The sequence below is a fragment of the Struthio camelus genome, chromosome 3 (genome assembly GCF_040807025.1).
Source record: "Struthio camelus isolate bStrCam1 chromosome 3, bStrCam1.hap1, whole genome shotgun sequence".
Taxonomy (NCBI): Eukaryota; Metazoa; Chordata; class Aves; order Struthioniformes; family Struthionidae; genus Struthio; species Struthio camelus.
Genome location: NC_090944.1, coordinates 102,305,820 through 102,328,835, shown reverse-complemented (window position 1 = coordinate 102,328,835; position 23,016 = coordinate 102,305,820). Strand labels below are relative to the sequence as shown.

At 37.0% G+C, this 23,016-nt stretch overlaps 1 protein-coding gene across 3 annotated transcripts in view; it reads left to right on the top strand.

Annotated features, from left to right (window-relative positions):
- Positions 1–23,016, top strand: part of HEATR5B (HEAT repeat containing 5B) — a 62,216-nt gene that overhangs the window by 14,045 nt on the left and 25,155 nt on the right. For 2 of the 3 annotated variants that reach the window (XM_068939370.1, XM_068939371.1), the window contains exons 11-24: positions 340–451; positions 1,656–1,808; positions 2,100–2,199; positions 3,040–3,149; positions 4,367–4,530; positions 6,484–6,659; positions 7,927–8,032; positions 10,412–10,602; positions 12,192–12,351; positions 15,159–15,348; positions 16,650–16,819; positions 18,661–18,805; positions 19,642–19,881; positions 21,762–22,013. In XM_068939370.1, the coding sequence (XP_068795471.1) occupies positions 340–451; positions 1,656–1,808; positions 2,100–2,199; positions 3,040–3,149; positions 4,367–4,530; positions 6,484–6,659; positions 7,927–8,032; positions 10,412–10,602; positions 12,192–12,351; positions 15,159–15,348; positions 16,650–16,819; positions 18,661–18,805; positions 19,642–19,881; positions 21,762–22,013 (2,269 nt within the window). The remainder of the gene's footprint in view (positions 1–339; positions 452–1,655; positions 1,809–2,099; positions 2,200–3,039; positions 3,150–4,366; positions 4,531–6,483; positions 6,660–7,926; positions 8,033–10,411; positions 10,603–12,191; positions 12,352–15,158; positions 15,349–16,649; positions 16,820–18,660; positions 18,806–19,641; positions 19,882–21,761; positions 22,014–23,016) is intronic. The other variant, XM_068939372.1, reaches the window with a different exon arrangement.

Here is a 23,016-nt window from a genome sequence, read left to right as displayed (position 1 = left end):
TGTGCTTAGTAAGAGCGATGGCCAGAACCTTCATATGCAGTATTTCAGTTGCAATATTTACCAGCGTTCTTTTTCCCCTCTCTTTTCTTTTTCTAAGTTTAATTCTCATTTGGCATGTTAATGTAGAGCTACTCATGAAAACATTACTTTGTGTTGTTGTGAGCATAGGGTAATTATTTGCATGAAATGTAATCTGCTGTTTATAGAATGTCCATTTACATGATTTGAAACTGTCTCTATGTATAATCTTTAAGGGTGATTTTGTAGCAGTCTTCCATTATCTACATTTATATTTTGAAATCCATTGCTTTTTTTTTTTTTTTCCTGTCATTGCTGCAGATGGTTGTCAGTATTGCTGAGGATCTGTTACGAACTGCTGCACAAAATAGCAGACTCTCCTTGCAGCGAACTCAAGCTGGATGGCTTTTACTTGGAGCACTTATGACTTTAGGTTTGTAAAAACAGATGTTTTTTATTTTACTTAAATGCTTTCCCAACATTTCTGATTATGCAAATAGTCTCTGCATGCAGTCATTCCAGTATTATACCAGTCGTTTCCCCAAACAGAGAATTGTTGCTTTTATTTCAGCGGTGATGGTTTATACTGGGGAAAAGTGAAATATTAGTGTTTATGTAAGCTGAATGACAGTAGAAAGTGTCATATCTAATTTTTCTGTGCTTTTTTTGGGTGCGGGGGACAGGGAGAGGGCGGCAAGGGAGTGGAAACTAGCCTGTAGTCATAGTATGAAAAGGGCAAAATTACCCATAACCTTCCTTCCCTAATTATTGCTGTGGTATTGGAGTATATGCACTGTAAACAAAATGCAACTGAAATTCCTGCACTTTGCGTGTGTCCCTGGATAAACAACAATTCTGACTACAAATATTAACAATTTAAAAAACATTCAGTTACCTTTTTAAAAATCCAGCCTCATATGTGTCTGTGCTTATCTGTCACCACAGAAGTATCAGAAGTTGAATTTTGAGAGATTTTTTTTTTATAGACAGTTCTGATGCATCCTTCAGTATTTTCAATCTCAGCAAATACATTTTATGTTTCCTCTTGCTTCTCTAAATTGTTCCATTCTTTTGCCAGCTTGCTGTCCTATGTTTTTTCTAACAGTGCAGTGCTATTTTGGCTGTTCTTCTCCAGAGCGTTTTTGAATGCACTTGCATTGGATCTTCCGGAGCTTTTTCAGGAACTTTTTATAAACTTGACCGTTAAGCTAGTCAGTAAGTGTCAGTTAGTCTTCTACTCATCATATGAACAAGTTAGGATAGGCTGAAGAACTTGTCTTCAAAATAATAATATAAAAAAAATTAAAGGAAGTCAAACAATTGACAAAAAGTTAAAAAGATGACTGGCAGCAGATGGCTAGTTCTGGATATTGAGTTATATATTACATACTTTCTATTTTTAGTACTAAAATTGATAATCAACAAAAAGTTATATTTATACTGTTTATTTGCAGCATTTTTAACATACAAATGAAAAAGGTTTTCCTTTATTTTTCATTGTTCAGGTAGGGAGCAGTAGAGGGGAAAGGGAAGTGAGGAAAAAATACTGTAAAGGACAAAGCCTTCATTGCAGTTTTTTAATCATACTTAATTTAGTAAGAGTTCGTATTATAGTGTCATCTCATTTTTTTGCATAGGTCCGTCGGTTGTTCGGTACCATCTACCTAAGATGTTGCTGCTATGGCGAAATGTGTTTCCACGTTCTCTGAAGGAGTTGGAAGCAGAGAAGGCGAGAGGAGATTCTTTTACCTGGCAAGTAACGCTGGAAGGCCGTGCTGGAGCTCTATGTGGTAAGAATTTCCAACCCGAAAATTACAACAACAAATAACGCAAAACGTGATCCCGTATATTATACAGAGGACTCTTGTAACTTCTCCTCCTTCTTTTAAAATGAGTGAGTTATATCATTTTTTCACCAAATGTGCCCTGTTCACAAGTCTGTGCATCAAAAACAGGTCACACAGACCTTGAATAAACATTTTTATTTGCTGCTTTTTGATATTCTGTTAGTATCTATATCTTGCTCACGTTCTTTGTCATTTGTCTCGGTAACATTTTAATTTGAAATACTTTGTTATTAGCTATGAGAAGTTTTGTTGCTCACTGCCCTGAGCTTCTTACTGAGGATGTGATCAGGAAATTGATGACACCTATAGAATGTGCCATGACCATGATGTCACAGTAAGTAGACAGTTTTAAAAACTAAATGTTTTTGTGTAATCTGTAGAAGGACAGTTTGAGACTAAAAATGGTCTTTTGAAAACAACTTCCTACTGCTGTTACGATATAAACTGTCAAAACTGAGAGAAGTTACTGTTGTACTTGTTGCTCTTTCTGGTTGCTCTTTCTGCTCTTTGTTTGCTTCTGTGTATTCCCTGAATTGAAGTATTACAAATAAATTTGTATTAATTTGCCTTCTCATCTTTTAGCCTAGCACTGGACTATTGCTGCTTGTGCATAATGAAAAAACTGTTTTGTTTTTAGTTATGAGCATAACATTCCCATCTTTAGGTTTGTGAAAGTATCTCGTCACATAGCCTGTACCAAGTGGCTTACCGCAATAGTTTTTGTTAACTGTCTTTTAGATTTCCAGTTCATTGAGCATGTGACTCCAACATTTGCTTATCCTTTTACAAGAAATAAGAAAACGAATGTACTTTCATACTAGATGTGTCCTTTTACGAGATGGAATACTGAAGAGACTTTAAACACTTTATAGACTGTAAGGAAAAATGCAGTGTTGGGCTAGAGTGTTTTTGGAGGGATAAATTAAAGATGCAGTGTTTTTATGAGGAGGTACACCTCTGAATTACAGCACTGTGTTTAAAAAAATGTTTCCTCAGAACAATTACTTCTCAAACTACAAATAAATTTTCAGTAATGTTGTTCAGAATAGTTCTTGGAACACTGTTTTCTTATCTTTGCTAGGAGAGGTATCTTGCAGGGGGGGAAAAAATGGAAATGCTTTTTTCAGTAACTGCAATGTTTCTGACTTCCATCTCTCTTCTTTTGATTCTGTAGCATTCCATCAGTAATTAAAGCCCACGGAGCTCATCTCAAAGCTAGTGCAGCTATGGTCCGTTTAAGACTTTATGATATTTTGGCTTTATTACCTCCAAAGACATATGAAGGTACATAACTCTTTGACAATTTTTATTAAAGTAAAAATTCTAGTTATTCCTTTTAACGCATTTTTAGTGATTGCTCTTGAAGCTCGTTTGTCAAATTCGTGTGGTTATATGCAGATACAAGATTCAAAATAAAAGACTAGAAGTCTCCAGAAGTGTTACACTATATTTCTTATCTCATGGATGTCATCTTGACTGCTTAAGTACACAGTATGAATATTGCATATTAGAGTAACACTTAGAGTATATAAAGTTTTAGTTACATTTGTAGGATTGAGATGTATTGAGTTCCCATTTTGAAATTCACTTTAGGTGTTTTATGTTATTATTATTTAAAAGAGAGAGAACATATTTCATAGTATACTGACAAAGAGCAGCTGTAGGAATAAAGAGTTAATTCTGTTTTCTAACTATAACTGTTTTAAGCTCTATTGTAGTACTAGGTGAATATAAAAAGTACATATATATTCCTTCCTAAATATTTAAAAAAAAAAAAAAAGAGAATTGAAGTCAACTAAACAGATATCACACACTTTTGGGGAATTGCAGTATGGACAAAATAGCTTTTTATCTACTTAAGTATACAAACTTGTTTAGAAAAAATCTGATGGCTCACTTGATTAATACCATTACCCACAATGATGGAAAATAGATATGGCTTTTGGGCAAGAAAATGTGTATAGTTCTTGAAATGTTTCATTTAGAGATTTTTCTTTTTAAAATCTTTAATGTTTTCTGCTCTGGAGATGTTCTGTTTGTATTCTTTCTCTAGCTTTTTCTCTTCTCCTTATCAAGTATGAGTGTAATCAGATATGTTAGTTTATTAGACTATTTGATCTAGCAGTCAGAATTATGCTAGTATTGTTGAATGACCAGACATTTTCACATGATCTGACAAATTAGCTTTAAATGAAAAAAAAAAAAAAACAAAAACCCTCAGTAAATTTACGCAATCACTTAAATGAGCAAATATTTGTAAAATCTGGATTGCCATCCTGGAAGGAATGGCATGATTCTTTGTTTAGAACGTTGATTTGGGACCTGGGAGCCCTGGTTTTTGTTTGAAGCCTTGCTCTCAACTGTAGTGTAGTCAGGTTTACTTCTGTGGCTGTTTGCTATGTGTAAAATCAAAATAATGGGTCATGCTTTCATTTGTAACTCTAGCTTAAATCTTCTGGATAAGAAGCAACAATGGTTCTTTTAAATATTGTACCTTTTAGGATCGTTTAATGCACTTCTTCGAGAACTGGTAGCAGAATTTACTTTGACAGACAACTCTGCTAATACAACCACATCACTCCTGAGGTCTCTTTGCCATTATGATGATAGTGTTCTTCTTGGCTCCTGGCTACAGGAAACGGATCATAAGTCAATTGAAGACCAGGTAGTATAAAAACAGAATAAGAATAAGATGAATTATCTGCATTATCTGTCTGGGAGGTGGTGGTGGGGAACCCTTCAAAAACTGAAGTTTCAGTCCTTGTTTTTAGGCTTATCTCATGCCTTACTAAGTTTTAAGGCCCTTCGTCTACAGTGTAATGTTTTGATAAAACTGCTCACAGATGAGCTGTGGATGTTGTTATACAATTTATATGGCTGTGGTTATACAGCTAGCTTAGTTCTTAAAGATTAACTAGACCCTCTTAGTCTAGCAATTGTTCTGATGGTTTTTATTAATCAAGAGATACGTTGCCAGTTCCACTTAGCATGTTTTATAATGGAAGTGCTGTCACGGGAGCCGCATTGCAAATTACGTTATAGCAAAACAGAATAAAACTTTGAGGGTGCAATGTGAAGTCTTACAATTCATTTGGAAGCATGCTGCAGTCTTGTTGGCAGTATAAGGGATTTGCCATCTTTCTGAATAAAGTGAATCTTTGAAACACTGGCATAATAAAAGGAAGCAATTATTGCTATGGGAGTCTCTTGTAATGTATTTTTTCAGATCAACTGCTAATGTTGATTGTTACCTTTTTTTCTCTGTGCTCCTTAGAAAAATGGAGCATTGGGAAACTTCACTGGGAAATAATTTTAAATAGCTTGGGAAACTATCTGACAATAACCTTCTTTCTTTCCTAATGTGTAGTGATTAGGAAGGGACTGGCCTTCTCTTTCAAGCCTTTTACCCTCATAGGTTTCAAGATTTAATGACATGAAGAAAAGTGCTTGTCCACATGAATATACCCACCATGCTGTCTCTGTTTTCATAATTTTGCTTTCCTTTCTGGTTTATCAGTGAACTATGCTCTCTAGACAAGTATCTGTTCTGAGCATTTGCTGAACTGTGCCATCATAAACTTTGCAGCTCAGTTTCTTGGAGATTTCTTGGAGTAAGAAGGGGAGGTGAAAACGCCTCTTCTGCCCCAGCCTGTCTAAAATAGTAAGGCCTTCTCAGAAGGCATCTGTCTTGATGGAGCAGATGCAAAAGCCACGACTGATACCCAGTGTTGGGAAACCATGGGGAAACTGTTTCTGAGCAAAGAACAGCATGTCAAACAGGAAGAGGGTTTTATAGACTGTATTTGTTGTGGTAGACAGTAAACTTCCAATGCGCCATTCAATGCACAGAGCTTTCTGGGAAACCTGGCTTTTTTGCCTGTAAAACGGTGGCAGTGTGGGTAGCAATGAAGCACTGCTATGAGAGTCCCAGGATTTGGTCATATTTTTTTACAGTATATGAAGATCCTGAGACCTGTGTGTTTGCTTTGTTTTTTGACCCTTTTAAGAAGAATACGGAGCCACTGGACTCAGCTTTTGTTTCATGATAAAATAATGAATGCGTTAGGAAAATAAGTTGTTCTTCAGACAAGGTAGATGATTGAAAAAATGATGTTTAGGAAGTATATGCATTATGGTAGAAATGTCTGTCATTGTAATACTATTTTTAAATCTTTCTGCATAGAGAATCATTACAATGAAAACTGATCCTTTAACTTGTACAGTGTTGTAACTCAAAGCTCAAAGAAAGAGTGAATTAGTAGCCTTTTTTCTGAAATGATGCTTTGTTGTAACTGCTTCACAAGCTGCTGTTGGTACTGGAATTTATCTGCCTTTCTGTAGTTTCCTTGTCTTACTACCAAGCGTGAGAGTTTGTACACTTACCTAGTTGTTAACTGTTTTGAGCCTCTGGGATTTCGCTGGCCCTGCAAACAAAATGATGAATTTAAATTGATTTGCTAGTACGTGTATGCATGGGGCACTGCCGTTGCAGAATTTCGGTTGTTTGTAAATTACCTAGTTGTTCTAGCTACTGCAGATGTGTTTTGGTTATCTCTATTTCTGAATTTTATGTGCAAAGATATATTCAGAGCTATTCATATTATATGGCATTTTGCAGCTTCAGCCAAACAGCGCATCTGGAAGTGGTGCTTTGGAACATGATCCGTCTTCTATTTATTTGCGTATTCCTGCTGGTGAAGCTGTACCTGGTCCCCTTCCCTTAGGAGTATCCGTCATTGATGCATCTGTGGCTCTCTTTGGTGTGGTTTTTCCTCATGTTTCTTACAAACATAGGTCAGTTTAAATCGATGTTTAATTTTGGAATCGAATGGCCTGTTTTTTGGATTATATTACTTTTTTTTTTTTTTTAACAAGAATCTGCTCTAAAATCAACTATCTCAAATTCAGATTTCAGTATTTGGTGCTCATTGTGTCTCAGGATTTCAAAACGTGTCTACTCACTTTAAAAGTAAGATGATTTCATGAATTTATCATTTTTGAAGAATAAGATTCTGAGGTGCAGGCTGGATTCTTCGCTTCTCTTGCTGCTTTAACAGTAGTAGTGTCTTTGCAACCCAGACTTCCTGTATGGAAACATAACAGTGGCATCCATTAGTTTTCATTTGGCTTCTACAAGTAAAACTGTTTGATTCACGCTCAGCGAATATTTTATGACTAATGAAAAAGATGGAACGGAATTCAGCTTATCTTTCTTGTGCGTTCCACGTTATCTTTGCAGAGTTACGAGCTATCATAACTACTTTTGTCATACAACGTAGCTAACTTGTCATTGATTATAGAGTTGAAAGCAGCTCTGAGCTGCGTTTCAGAGTAAAATTACCTGTCAGTGCAATCCTGATGGGAACAGCTTTTTTTCTTAACAGTCAATCTCATTTTGCTGTAAGTCCAAGTTAGATTTAAGACTGGCTTGCAGTAATTCAACCTTATCTATGCTGTTGTTAGCTATGGAAAGATTTGGCTGTGTCTGAACAGCTCTGTGGCCAGCTACAGGGGAACTGCTGAGTAGTTGAGAATGCAGATTTTTCATTATATTCCTGTTCTTGGTATCTTTTAGAGAATACTTCTTAGGGAGTTACTCTTTAGGGAGTACTCCTCTTCCCCGCAACACTTCCTGGAGTGAGGTTAAGTGGGGAAAATCTGAACAGTAATAGGAAATTGAAGAGTAACATTATTTTGAATGGTAGCGGAGAGGTGGTATTTTTGCTGATCTTGGCCTCATAGCTTTCCAGTTACATAGCCAGACGTTCTCTGCGGACTCATCTCCTCTTGCTGATACTTTCTTCAAAAGGGACAGATCATTTACTGTGGCTGAGCTCAAACAAGAGCTAGAAGGTACCATTTAGAAATAACTCTCTACTCTCCCTGCCTAAGGTGGAGCAGAGAAATGGACCAATACGTTCTGCCGTCCCTGCAGCCTGAATTGTGTAGCAGAAGTTATAGCACCCTTTTGATGTGTTTATTTTTTTTGCCAACTGTATTTTAGTTTGCATTTTTTTTTTTGAAGAATATTGCTTAAATTACGTTCTTTCCTCTGTTGTAGATTACAGATGTTGGATCACTTTGCTGAATGTGTCAAGCAAGCTAAAGGTGTTCGACAGCAAGCTGTGCAGCTGAATATCTTTACTGCTGTTCTTAGTGCTTTGAAGGTAAAGCTACTGTAAACGTGTAATGGATGCCAAAATTCAGCAGTTTGATTCATAGATTTATGTTCTATACTAGAGGCTGTCAGAAGAACATTATACTAAAATTTACGGTCAAGCACTCGGAAGTCGGAGAATACCAAAATTGATTTTTTTCAGAGGTTTGTAGCTTCACCTCTTGTCTGCATGGATCAGTACAGAGGGTAAACAAAACTTGCATGATCAGGAGCTCTGCAGTGCTCCACGCTTGGAAATCAAACCTCATGCAAGTAAGGAAGATAGACAGTAGGTCACAAATAATGTTAATGAGAAATGTTTGGTTTCAGTGACCTGTGCAGCCTCCAATCTCTGTGGAGAAGAATTTTCTTTCGACTGGTCAAATTTCTAAAGGCTTTTCTAGTTTTTACTGCTGCTGTTCTATATGGTTTCCAACTTGCGAGTCTGACAAACAAATGTTCTTCATTATATCGTCCTCATTCACTTTTAGAGCAGCTAAGTCCTGTGCACTGAGGAAACTACCCTCGTAGAGGTGTCTGCCTGTAAATAAAGATTGGATAGATTTCCTCTTATCTAACTTCTGTCTTCCTCAAAATGACTGCCTACTGTAAGCTCATTATTATCTGGGCTACGTATCCTTGATTAAAAGGGAGAGAACGAGTGTCTCTGTGGAGTGACTTGTCCCATTCCTTTTAGGATGGGATGGCACACCCTTCTCTCTAATGACTACAAGATATTTACATAGTTGTTTTTCGTTTTAATGCCTAACACTTTAGATGATTCTCGTGTTAGGTCTTTACCTGTGCAACCTAGTGCATATATGCAGTCTATTTTCTTTTTCAGTACTGTTTTTGCCATATTTCTTTTTCCTGCTACTCCAAGTCTTCTGCTTCCTGGCATCTCTTCCAGTCGTCATTTCTGCTCCAGCTGCTTTTTTTGCCTCAGTTCCTGTTTCTTTCTTTCCTGCAAGTCTCTAGGCCTTGTGGTTTGGTTGCTGGTGCTCGCTCGCGCTTTCTCTCGCTCGCGCTTTCTCTCGCTCGCGCTTTCTCTCGCTCGCGCTTTCTCTCGCTCGCGCTTTCTCTCGCTCGCGCTTTCTCTCGCTCGCGCTTTCTCTCGCTCGCGCTTTCTCTCGCTCGCGCTTTCTCTCGCTCGCGCTTTCTCTCGCTCGCTCTCTTTTGAGACTTCTGAGTTCAAGTTAATCGATCTTCTGCATAATTCTGGTTAGAGGACCATTAAGATCACAGGAAGAACTACTCCCTATTCAGTTTTGGTTCCTAGTTCTGAATTAAGACATCTGCCCTGATGTATAGCTAAGGGACATACCTGGTTAAGCGTGTGATTTGGAGCACAATAATTAAATAGAATATTCTGGGAATTTGACTGCAGAATTCTAGCGGAGTTGGGCAAAAAACATTTTTTATAAGCTTATAATTGGGTAAAATTTTTGTGGTAGCAGCAAAAGTTGTATTCCTCTTGCAAAAGTTGTCATCTGTCAAATGTCAACTCTCTGTTTAGAACTTGATAAGAGTTTTTCAGAGAAAAATGTCTTAGAAACATGAACCATTTTACTAAAAATTGAAATATAAAATCTGAGACAGATGCCTGGAATTTCCCATGCCATGCTAAGTAGCCAAATACTGTTGAAATTGTAAGAGTTGAAACTAGGATTCCAGAAATAAAAATGAGAATCTTTGGTAGAGCCATCAGCCTCTCCTCTATAACATGGGCAGTTGTAATTTACATGTATTTAATCACTTTAGGAAAAATAGAACTCTTTGAAAGTTGTAATGAAAGGTAAAGTGCTATTAATGGAATATAGGAACCAAAGAAGCTGCTGAAACAGTGTTGTAGTTTAGTTTTATTACTCTGCACACTATACTCTAAACACTGTATAAATGTTTGCAAAGATGTAAAATTTTTTTTTTTTAAAAAAAAGCTTTGATATACCTCAAATGTCTTTGATTTAAACGATGTTTACAGAAACATGACTGAGCTGTGGGTTTCCTCTCTGGTGGAAAGAGATGTTGCAGTTGCAAGGCAGATTTAAAGCTTCCTTTTTCTGGGGTATGCTGTGTAAAGCTAGCTCAGATTCAGTAGCAGTAGGCTGCATTTTTCTGTGATGCATTTGAGGATAAGAAACTGGTGTAACAAACCTTCCTGTATGTGAAACAGGTCAAATGTTGGCAAAGATAAGGCGTTTGTGTCTGCTGTTGGTATCACTTTAAATTTTATCATTTTTCCAGGATACCAGTATATTTTAGAAAAAAACATTAATTCAAACAAAAATAAAGTTTTGTCATTTTTTTAATTGAAGATCTCATATATAGAAAAATGACTCTTATTATCTTGCTCCCTTTGGAATGTTTTTTTTCTCATCTGTTTGTGTAGGGTTTAGCTGAAAATAAAAGCACATTAGGACCGGAAGAAGTTCGCAAATCTGCTCTGACATTGGTAATGGGTGCCCTTGATAATCCTAACCCTATTTTGAGATGTGCAGCAGGAGAAGCTCTTGGCAGAATGGCTCAGGTGGTTGGAGAAGCCACTTTCATCGCTAGAATGGCTCAGTACAGTTTTGATAAGTAAGTTGGTTTTGATTCAGAAAAGGAAATAAAAATATAATTTAGTGTTGTTTGAAAAATTCCTCTGCTAGATAACATAGTGATTATTCTCTTATTTTCATGATTTATGACTATATAGATCTAATGAAGTCTTCAAATTTTGATTTATTTCCTGTGATTCTACCAGCAGTAGATGCTGACTTGTTAAGATACTTGGAACCCAAAGGGATACTGATGAAGAGTTTTTGTTGGTTTACTTAAGAGTGAGCAGACCGCTTCAGACGAATGAACTAAACTTACTCTAAGCATGTCTGCAGCGCGAGTTCTATAATAGTGGTTCTGCTTCATCACAATATTCTCTTTACATATTGGTTTATCTTATCTCCTGGCCCATAATTTGCTTCTGTGTTCTGTCACTCATCTTGGGTCTTTAGGAATCTGTCTGCTAGGCTTAATGAGACAACATATTTCCCAATTTTTAGCTTAAAGTTAAGAAATACCAGCCAGTCTGTGGAATCAGTATGTGCCTGTGTCAGGGCTGCAGCCCATGTCTTCTGGCTGGCCAGACTACATGCACGCAACCTCAGACCAGCGATCCCTAACCCCCTTCCCCCACCCCCCAAAGATATTCAAATTTGTTGATCATTTTATCTTTCTTTCTTTTATCTTACATTTTCACTGTATTTCCTTAAGATGCAGTGAATTTCTGTTACTGGGACTATCTCCTTAGTCTTACCTAGGATTCATGTTAATATTGGATGCCTTTCTGTGACGTTGTCATGGTTTTTGTATGTTTGAGACTTTTTTTTTTTTTTTTTTTGGTCACTAGTGGCTGACAGCATGGTTACCTCCAGTAGAAGCAGACAGGGATTTTTTTGCTTTTTTTTTTTTTTTTTAGGCTATCCTTTTTTTCTTTCCTTTTTCTGGAGAAGGTTTAATTAAAGTTGACAGATATATGACATGCATATGGAAGCTAAAATATTGTACAAAATATTCATCTAGTCACTGCTTCATATAATTAGGTCATTCCAAATGCTATTCCTTTTGCTTTAGTCTTATTAATAAAACACTTGTTTCAGAATTGTATTGGAAAAGTCATAGAACTCAGCTGTGGAGGCAAATAGTTCAACTGAAAAAGTTATTAAGTTGGCTCTATAGTCGACAATGTAACTGAATTCCTTTTTCATTTCTCTGCATGTGTTGTCTTTTTTCCATTTGGGATTTGTTTTCACTGCCACAATCTAAAAATGACTTTTCTGATTATTAGATTAGTATACTGTGAAACATTGTTGAAGAGTAGACACGTTTCGTGTGTTCTTTCACTTCCAAAAATATTCTTTATCAAAAGTGTTAAGCTCTGACCAGGAAGAAAGAAAAGATTTATTAAATCACAGTACCTTTTTATTTGGTTGCTTTATATGCAATCTGTTTTAATAGCAATATGTATTAAATCTTTTTTCTTCTTTTGTGATTAAGGCTTCTGAAGATCTTGTAGGTTGATAGGCAAAATTATGTTAGAAGCTGAGTTATTTGCACTGTTATGGTACTTAAAAGGTTCTTGCTACAAATTTAGTGAATATCTTGATTTGTTTTTATTTAAATTTTGATAGGTTAAAATCTGCTCGAGATGTTGTATCAAGAACAGGGCATTCTTTGGCTCTGGGCTGTCTCCATCGGTATGTTGGAGGAATAGGTTCTGGACAGCATCTGAAAACTAGTGTCAGTATTCTCTTGGCTTTGGCACAAGATGGAACTTCTCCTGAAGTCCAGGTAAAAAAAAGCTCAACCACAAAATTGCTCTAAAACATTCAAGATTAAAAATCAAAACAAATTTACCTGTTTTAAGGTCTGTTTAGCTGAGATGGTCAAATAAGCCAAAACAGACGGATATAGCATGTGCCAGGGAGTATTAAGAAAGGAGAACTTTCCTTAGAAACTTACAATACAGAATCCCAAATATCTATTGCAATCGAAATGCAACCTTAATGTGAGCTGTTACTTAGGAAGGCAATTGCCAAGTGTTCATGTTAATTCAAATCAACAAGTTTCTGCTTGTCAGGTGAGCCAGAGTAATTTGCTGTGGGCATGTTCCTAACTAGTTCTAATTGCAAAGCAAAATGTGCTAATTGAACCTTCATATTCTAAACTAAAGTTTTATCAACTGGCTAATCAGCTGGTTCAACATGTGATCAGCTATCAGAGGCAATAAAGAGCAATAATTTCATTTCTTGTGATACAGTGAACACAATATGACGAAACATCTTTTTAGGGGGTTTATATTATGACAACAAAATCAAAATTTGTTGCAAGATAAACTTTTAATTTCCTTCTGTTACAAGGAATAGGAGATAGTACAGGAATTGGTGGGAGTGAAGTCCAAAGAAAGTAAAAGGAGGGTGTTCTTACCCCAATGGATTATGGCCCTGTGGAAGTTCTCACAGGAGGGCACTTTGGCTGCTAAAAGTTGCTGTAGGGTAAAGAGTGGACACTGAAAGGGCCGTGCCCTTGAGGTTACTGAATATGTATAAACGTTGTCCTGTTCATAAAGTTCCCTAAACTGAAAATATTTGGAAATTGGGAGAATTTAGTTTCCTGGGAGAATACTTGGAGGGGGGAGTATATTGCTCCATATCTGCTCTCCCCTAAACATCTTTTTGGCCTGCTGCTGGAGAATGAAGTGTGGGCTAGATGGACCAGTATGTCTGTCCTTACATTAAGAAGTTGACCTTTAGAGGGAAAATTTATGATTTTCTTTTTTTTAACAATCAAATCTGTCAAAGCAGTAGAATAAAAGAATTACTTAAAAAGGGGAAAAAAATAGAAACCCATTTTTAGGTGAAAAAGTCTTATCTGTAATTATTCTTCAAAGATTATAGTCTAATAGCACCATAGAACAGGTGACTTTTTGTCATTCTTTTCTCAAGTTACTGCAAGGAAATGATTATCTGAAAGAGTGACTGATTATTACACTTTAGCAGTAGGAAATTGTATACCACCCCCAGGAAGGGGCACTTTATACCCACAGAGTGAGAAACTGAAGCCCCTAGTAATTACACAGAATCATACTCCCACATCTATTTAAATTATTAACTTGATAAAATAGAGTACCTCTTTATTTCTTTTTCCTAAGGGAAATAAAAAAGATAAAAACTCATTTATAGCTTCTCGTTTGAAAAAACAAGGTTAGTTTTGTTTGGAGATAGAAGTTAGAAATATGTGAACACAATTTAAAATCTCGTTTACATTTTCTTAGTTAATTTAAAGTAGGACAAAGTTCAATTTGCATGTGTAACCTTATTTCATGTATGAGTCCGAAGCATACACTTCATACATTCCTTTTGGAAACAAAATGGAAAGTATCCCTGCTTTATGGAGGGAAAAAAAAAGAGAGGAGTCTACAGGGGAGGCATTCAGACACCTAGCTTCAATATATGTGCCTAACTTATTTTATATGGAGAGTATGACACCAGGCCACTGTGAAAAGCTAAGTTTGTAAATTTTTTCCCCTCACTAAATGAATGCGGATGCTCAGGAACTCTTTGGGAACAGAAGTAATGGAGATTGGCAAGAACAAAAAGATAAGCTGTAATGTGCTACTCATGTGGTTAGGACTGTAGAATATATGATTGCTAGAGATGGTGCTAATGGTTTTCAGGTTGCATCAGAGAGGACTAAAAGGGAACGATTTTAGAGGCAGGTTTTCCAGCTTACTCCAAAGAGTCTAGCTCTGTAGCCGTAATATTCTTTCAACTTAGCCTTGTCAGTGCATTTGCATCACTTATTAAATAGAAGAAATTTCTGAAATAAGATAATTTAATAGGGTGATATAGAGAGATATCTAATGTTTTCAGGTCTTTTAGAGGAGTTTATTTCCTGTGACGTTTTAGTGGTGGTAAAGATTGTTCCGTTCCCCCCTGCCCCCCTGCTGTTTTGCTTTAAATTGCAGTAAATTATTTTGTATTTGCTCTTTTGTTGCTTGCTTACGTTACAACTGAACAGTTTGATCTTTCATCAACTTTTTCTGCACCCTGCAGTACACCGGCTATATGTAAACAGCACTCCTTTCCTTTCCTGAACCCTCTAATGAGAAAATTCAGTGGTAAATGCACGTGAACCTTTTTAACTTGGGTGGAAGCTGATTTTCATGGCAAGTGTCGCAGGCACTCCCTGATAAGGACTTACCAACTGTCCATTTCAGAATGGACGTTCAGTCTCACAGAAATGATTCCTTCTTAGGAAAGACTCCCCCTTAAAATTTGCCTCCTCCTGTAATGGATACATTGTTTGTGTTTGATCAAAAAATGGTTAAGCATTTTGAGGAGATGGAAGAAAAATACAAACTCCGTCACCTTCATCTCTGTTATGCCCAAAAGCACTGGCAGCCAAGGAACACACAGGAAATATTTCAACCCCTAGATGACTGCTTGAGGTTCTGGGACTTTTGGGACATTTCAGGAATCAGAGAGCTAAGTAGAAATGTTTAAGCAAGGATATACAGAGCAATACTCAGCCTACATACAAATTTGTTTACATTTCCTAAATGTACTACTCAAAAGTATTCCTTTGTTTTTTAATAGACTTGGTCTCTCCATTCACTTGCCTTGATAGTGGATTCTAGTGGACCAATGTACCGTGGATATGTGGAGCCAACGCTTTCTCTAGTTCTTACTCTGCTCTTAACTGTCCCACCATCACATACAGAAGTGCATCAATGCTTGGGCCGATGTCTTGGAGCTATAATAACTACGGTTGGGCCAGAGCTGCAAGGTTAGTGTGAATTTGAAGAGAAAACAAGATAAATAATTTGTGTTAAATGGAAGCTACAATGGAATTACGCTCTTAAATTGAAGATAATCAGTTTTTGTTCCCTGCAGTTACTGAAGGGGGGGAAAAAAACTGGCCAGTTGGTAGTTAAGACCCTACAAACAACCTTAATTTGGATCCTACTTACAGTCAGGGTGGTTTTTTTTTTTTTTTTTTTTTTTTGGTAGACTGCAGTTTTAGTTTTATGTAAGGAAGTTGCAATTATGTCTGGCGTTCTGGCTAACGGCTAGTTTGCATGGTAGGTAAAAGATGAAGAATATCCTTACTGCATGTGTTTTATGTATAGGCAGGACAAGAGATGAGATTTCTTCCTCCACTTGTTCAGCATATGTTGGTAGTTTAAGCTCTTGCCGTCAGTCAAAGATTAAAGTTCTTAGAGCGTCTAAGCACAGAAAATAAAATCTTGTCATACCAAACCCTGTATCTGAAGTTTTGTGGCTCAGATGGCAAAAACATGGATTAGTGACTTGATCTAAGTGGGAATTTTTTAGGGATATTTATTGGATGGTCTTTGATGCAATGCCAGAGGGCCAGCCATTAGTAAAATTTTGACTCTAAATAATTGGACTTTCATATGTAGTTATGAACAATTTCTAGATGATTGTAACTTGTGTATCTGCTTGCTGTATATTAACTTTTTGCTTTGGAGTGTCCACTTTAGAGCATACTTGTCTAGAATGTTTTCAGCATGTTATGTTTTGCTGTAATTCAGGATGGTTTGTAAAGCTTGTGTAGGTTAATCCTTAAAATACAGGATAGTGCAGTTTTTAAAATCAAATTCTTTTGAATGCTTGTCCTGTTACAGCTGTGTGACTCATCTGATGGAGCCAGCAGACATCACCTGCATATCTGTATGTTAGCTTGAGTGTTAGCTGATATTTTAGGGAATGATTATGTGCGCAAAATGTTGTATAAAATGAAAGAGACTTTCAGAACTGAAATTCAGATGATTTTACTCGTTTCATGTCCTGGGAAGACGCTCTCAAAATACTTCTGACTGAAGATCATTGATTCAAAAGTTCAGTTGGAAGGGACATTGTTTAACTGAGCTAAAAGAGTTGTCGAAACGCTCTAGTTTATCATTAGAAATGGTGTGGGTACTGACTTGAAGTAGGAATTCAGAGAAGTCTCACGTTAATCCTCTGAGCTTTCGTGCATTTGAAATTGTGTAAGTCAAAGGTTTAAAATCTACAGTCGTCATACAATATCCTTAACACAGCAAGATTTTTGTATTATATCGTTAGGTAACGGAGCTACCATTTCAACAATCCGCTCTTCCTGTTTGGTGGGATGTGCAATCACGCAAGACCATTCAGACTCGCTCGTTCAGGCAGCTGCCATATCCTGCCTTCAGCAACTTCATATGTTTGCACCACGGCATGTCAACCTGTCCAGTCTAGTTCCCAGTCTTTGTGTGAGTAAAAAATGCATCCCTTCTGTTCCTCAGAACTTATGCGTGTGCCTAAGTGCAATAGCAGAAGTTAGGAGAAGCACTTAGCAAGTTGTTAAGGATACCTGTATGTAATAAACAGCTGCATTTGTAAAAACACTGGAGTCCCACTGAAATGCAATAAAAGGACTTTTGTCCCTAAGTGGTTTTAGATGCTTTTTAAAAGGCTGCGATCTTATTTGCATCAGTGTGGGAACTTTTTCTTAATCTCCCATTCCGACTTTTCCCTAGGGCATCCTCTCATCATTACAAGTTTTCCCCTTTCCAGTCCCTGTATTTTTTTTCCTGCTCTGGAGCCCTCCTGTATAGTGTTCCCAGATTCTGTTGTTTGTCTGTGCATAAGATTTTGCATGAAGGAGATGCAACATACTCAGAAGTAGGTGCGCCTTTTTGTATAAATAGCATGCACAACATGACAAATAATTTCTCCAGCAGTTCCTCTAGTGGATAATATGAAAGGCAATGAAGCTAATTCCGGCAGGATTTGTGCTGTTCTGGAAACTTTTCCTAGGCTTTTCTCCTGTCTCTTTCCTGATTCTTTATGGTCCTTTGTTAAACCACAGCTATTTTCCTTCTCTTTTCTCTTATTCTTTACTTTCAAATCATACTTGGTTTGATAAGTTTTCCTCTAAATAGGCTTATGCAGTTTTTTATACTGCAAATATAGATATGTAGGCCAGGTCTTTATTACCTGCCCAATTAATGAACTTTTCATTACTTTGTAACTTGCTTTTGCATAGAATTAATGCCAGGTATCAAAACTAAACCACACAGTTCCACAATGCTTTCTAGTTTTCTTTCTGCTTCTTGCATTGACATCATAACCTTTTTTTTTTTTTTTTTTGGTAACTAAAACCAGGCAGTAGTCTTTCCATTGATTAAATCCCCAAAGTGTTCTATGTTTTAGTTCCATTAAAACAACCTCAGTGTGATACTTAGAGGATTTTTTAAAGTCTGTTTGTTTTTTCAGGACTGAAATCTTGTATGTTTATATGTGGAATAAAGATCTACTGTTAAAATAGTTTATAAACTATATGACTCTCACATTTAGAAAAGCAGCTTCCATCCACATAATAAGCTTAATACTGAGAAAGCAAATGTGTTTGCAATTTATTGAGCACAAATTCCCCAGGGTAAATAAAGAATCGGAGTTTATTAAAGAGCACTCTTTATCTCCTCCACTGTGGAAAAACATACAGTACCCTGTGCAGCTACTTCCTCCCAAGAAAATTGGGATCATGCACAATTCTTCTATAAGAAAAATATTTACTTGTACTTGAGATGATTCAAAAGGAATTAGAAGCCCAATATTAGTTAGCAAAGAAATCTGAAAACTCTTTTATTGAGGCACTTGACTGAAATTTATGCTATAAATTTTGGTACACATTTGACATGGAAGTTTTTAATGATAGCTGTCATGTGTGGTGCAGCTGCTGGTGGCTTTTTTGTTTAAAAATGTGATTTATAGCTATAGCAGTGTATGGTGTTTAGTAGTACTCAAGAGTATAACAGATTCAAATGTATAATTAGTCTCAAGTCACTTTGCTCTAGTTCCAGTTTTTAAGCTCTTATCTCTTTAACCGGATAACAACAGTCAGCTCTGGATATGCCAGCTTTATTTTCAAATTTGTAGATTGTAATAAGTGATTATCCGTGAACTTTCAAGATTTTGTGAAGAGCTTGGTATCCAGCAGCTCACACATGGACGTATAATTAAAAAAGAGAATGCTGGTAGTCCTTAGCAGTTCTGATTTGCTGAAGTGAGGATGCAGCAGTTCACTGACTTGTAATGGTTCTGATTGTAGGTTCATTTGTGCAGCTCCCACTTGCTACTTCGCCGGGCTGCAGTTGCATGTTTACGACAACTTGCTCAGAGGGAAGCAGCAGAGGTATGTGAATATGCCATGAGCTTAGCGAAAAATGCTGGAGACAAAGAAAATAGTGGCATCAGTAAGTATTTCTTTCACGTCGTTGTTTGTAACAGCTATGTGTGTGCGCGTGTATGCACGTGTGTGGTTTGTCCTCAAAAAAACAAAACAAGAAACGTTCCTTCCAGCTCCAAGAAGAGCTTCTAGCCTCACCCCCCACTTACCTCCTGAATTATGCTTGTAACTTAACCTTTTGTACAGTTCAGAATTAAACTTCTCTGCCCCATTAAGAAAAGCAGGCAAGTAAGGAGGCACAATGTACATACGGTGGAAACATTTTGTAGTTTTCTGATATTCCTGTTTTGGGTCTTGCTCTTTTGAAACGGGCTTAATGGTATGCTGTTTGATTGAGCTACCTAGTTGTGATGTATTCTGTTAGCGGCACATCTACCAGCCTTTGGGCTTTCCTGGGTGGTTCAGTTTTGTGTGTAACATTTCATTCTGAAAATGGAAGGCTCAACAGTGTTGATCAGCAAAGTTTTCTTCATATGAACACAGAATTGTGAACATACTAGTATTAGATCAAACCAATTAAGTCTGTCTGTGAAAGGATTCTGTAGAGTCCAATGCTATTAGGCATTTCTACAAAAAGACAGGGTAGGTACCTTGAACAGAAATAGATTATTATTTTTTTAATTAATCCTAGGAGATTTAAATTGCCTGGCAGAAAATAAATTTAATGAATTGCTTTATTAAAAGCTTTTTAATGTTAATTCAGAAGAAATTTAGTAACATCTTTATATACCACTGCCTGAACTGTATGCACATGAATGCAAAATGTCCAATTCTAGTTTGTTACTCCCAGTTTTAAAACTGAGTCATTAATTTCAGAAAAGTTACTTCACTATCATTTTACAGATATTAATCCTTTTGCCCCTGGAGCTGGTTCTCGGCGAGATATTCATTCCCGGCATCAGGGAGTTAATATAACAGAGACGGGCCTCGAGGGTGTCCTTTTTGGAATGTTGGATCGGGAGACTGATCGGAAGTTGTGCTCTGATATCCATGACACTCTAGGACATATGCTTTCATCACTGGCAGTAGAAAACCTGTCTCACTGGCTAATGCTTTGTAAGGATGTTCTTGCAGCTTCCAGTGGTAAGTGTTCTGTAGCATTTGCATGAGAAGACAGTGTGTTCCTAGTATTAGCATTGTCTGGCAATGCTTCTTTGGAGCTTGTCTTTTGTTATAGCAAAGATGCATGCTGTAACTTAATGCTGCGTATAGAACTTAGACTATGGTGCATTAAGACTTGCTCAGAAAGAGAAAGTCGTCAATATTTTGGTCCATTTTAAAAAGTATTTCTTTCTTTTAAGATTTAAAAGTTATCCTTTAGAAAGTAGAATTTCCAGCGGGGAGCGATGTGGTCATTAATCTGACTTTTCAGTATGTTGTAGTAAAAGGAGATGTATTCTTTTTAACCTTTATACATCAGGACCATGCAGAAGGAAGAGTGCTGGTCATGCTCTGAGCTTTCTTTCATGAGGTTTTTTGAGTCACTGATGTGATGATGGGTTGCCATGGTGACGGGAGTTTTTTGCTTGTTGTTCAGCTTTGCAGACTTGTTTGCAAAGATCTTGTCCTCAGAGACCTTATTCCTGTTTTTCAGCTTTTAGGATGGTTGTGACGCAGATTCTGCTCGTTTCCCTTGCATTTATACTTGTTTATTGGCATCCTGTGAGTTCATCTTGAAGCTCTTCCTAAATGTGGCCAACTTTATGTTTACTGATGAGTAATGCAACCAACAATTTCTTTATGCCATGTAGTTACAGTATATCTGCCAAGTGAGAATGGCCTCTTGTTTCCCAAGTTTGAAGTGGATATGTCCTTCTCTTATTTCATGTGGGATGAGTTTTAAAGTTATTAACACGTTTGTCCAATCTCTTCTTTGTGACTTTTTTTTCAGTAGCTGAAATAACCTCTGAAAGAACCATATTTAAATACATTTCACTCCGCTGTACTTTAATAAGCCAGCAACTTCAGTTTGAACTCTTTGATCCAAGTAACTCTGGCATATGAACAAAATCTACTTTGTTTTTTAAGCAGAGATTTACATAAGTTTTCCTGGATGCTTTCTCAAAACACTCTTGTTGTGACTTGGCTTCATCCATGTTTGCTTTGTCATAGCCTCTCTCCCTATTGAGTGTCTTGGCTTTTCAGCTGCCTAAATTTGCACTTCCTAAGAAGTATGCCTTAGTTGGGGTAGGTTACCCTTGCAATAATTTCTTCTTGTTCTCCTCTGGCTATTACCAGAGTGATTTTTGTCAGTATGTTGGCGTTCTGCTAATTTACAGCTGAGCACTGAGATTTCATGTGCTGATATTTGAATAGTAGGAGTGTAGATGCATGTTTGGTGAGTTAGTTTTTGTTCCCCTTTTTTTTTCTTCCTCCTGTGATCCCTGAAGTTTTGTTATTTTCTGAAATGAAATCTCATAGCCCCATTTAAAGAAAGGAATTTTTATTTGCGCATTAAGCATATTTGTAGGTGCCATAAACTGTCCACTTGGTTGTATGTCTGTCCCATGGCACAGAATTTAGTTTTGTTTCAGTTTAATGTGCACGCTTAGCTTTTACTTGAATAGTTCAAGGCCAAGCTAGTTCTTTGATTCTGAGCCTCGTAAACTCCTTACTCTGTTTATTGATAGTTTCATAGGTTAATTTTCAAAGTTGAGGAGCTTAGATATGGGATTTGCTATAGTTGGTATCTGTGGAGAACTAATGTTGAAGGAATTCATTTCATATCCTTTAAACCAAATAAAGGATAATGTAGCCCAGAGTTAGGGGTGAAAAACTTTCCTTTTACTGATATTCCTATATCCTTCTACATTTTCCAAATGTTGCTGTTTCCGCAGAAGAATGTCTGTTTTGAATCTGAGTATAAAGAAAGGCCTGGCAGCCTCCTTGTTGAAATGTCTGTCTGCAGATTATAATAGTGCTTTTTTATTTTTTTTTTCTTCTTCCATTGTTCTGTGTTGCAGACATGAGCACTGCAGCTCCCTTGGGAGGAGGGAAGGATGAGGAATCGGAGAAGAAGGAGGAGATGGATGATGACACAATGTTCACCACCCTGGGTGAAGAAGATAAATCTAAGCCTTCTGTAGCACCTCGTTGGGCAACTCGTGTGTTTGCAGCTGACTGTCTGTGTCGAGTTATCATGCTGTGTGAGAATGCAAACAAGGCGCACTTTGATCTGGCAATGGCCCGTTCAGCCAGACTTAAAAACCCCAAAAGTAATTACATAACGTGCATACTTGTTTTTTGTTTTTGTTTTTAATTTGACACCTCTTTAAGATTATGCAGCTAAGATAGAAATGTAAGTGGTTAAAAGTAAGGTGAACATCCTTTCATGCAAATGGTTAAAAACAGAAGCTATGTCCAGCAAAAGGCAATAAAACTGTGGTTGTGTAACTGTTAGAGCATGCATGAACACGAAGGGTTGAGGGTTGCTGGAGGAGATAGCTTCTGTTGTTGACAGACTGATCTAATCGGAAAAAAACCTTCCGGATTTGCAAACTTTTTCTCCAATTTGCAGTAGAAGCAGCAAACTTCTAGCTAAGTGTGAGCCGGGAACAGTTGCCCCGAGTTTAGTGACAGGACAGGAATGATTCAGACTTCAGAGGTTATTTTAGCATCTGCAGAGCAAAGGTATGCTAGAAAAAGAAGAGTTGATAAGGCCAAGTAATTATTGCTGTGGGGTTGGTGCGGGGTTAGGGATGTGGGAGGGAGTGGTAATATGCCATGAAGCCTACTGCTTTATTAAGTTCATTATTTTGATATCCATGAGAGTGAAGAGTATTAGTTTTAAAGCTCCTGCTTTCAAGATACTCTTTTGACTTGGAGGATCTTAACTGAGAGAGATGAGATGGTTGGTTTCTGAAAAATATTTCTTTGACTGATAATGGGAGGTGTCTGTCCTTTGATCATCCATATGTATTCGTTCTGGTGCATGGTAATTGTTTGCTTTCACCGTATAGGGTTCATGAAGGCTTTGTGTTATATCTCCGAATTTGATATTTAAAGTGAACTCGGTGTATTTGGTATTATTTAAAAAAAAAGAAAAACCCAGCAACCCTCCCCTCCCACCTTAAACTTCTAAAATATTTACATTTTACTGGTATTTATTATGGCCTGAACTAGCAATGTTAGGCCTTACCTAATTTTACTTACTGTTAAAATCTGATTACTAATTTATTATCTATTTTACTAATTACCTATGTGTTGCTAATTTGTTAA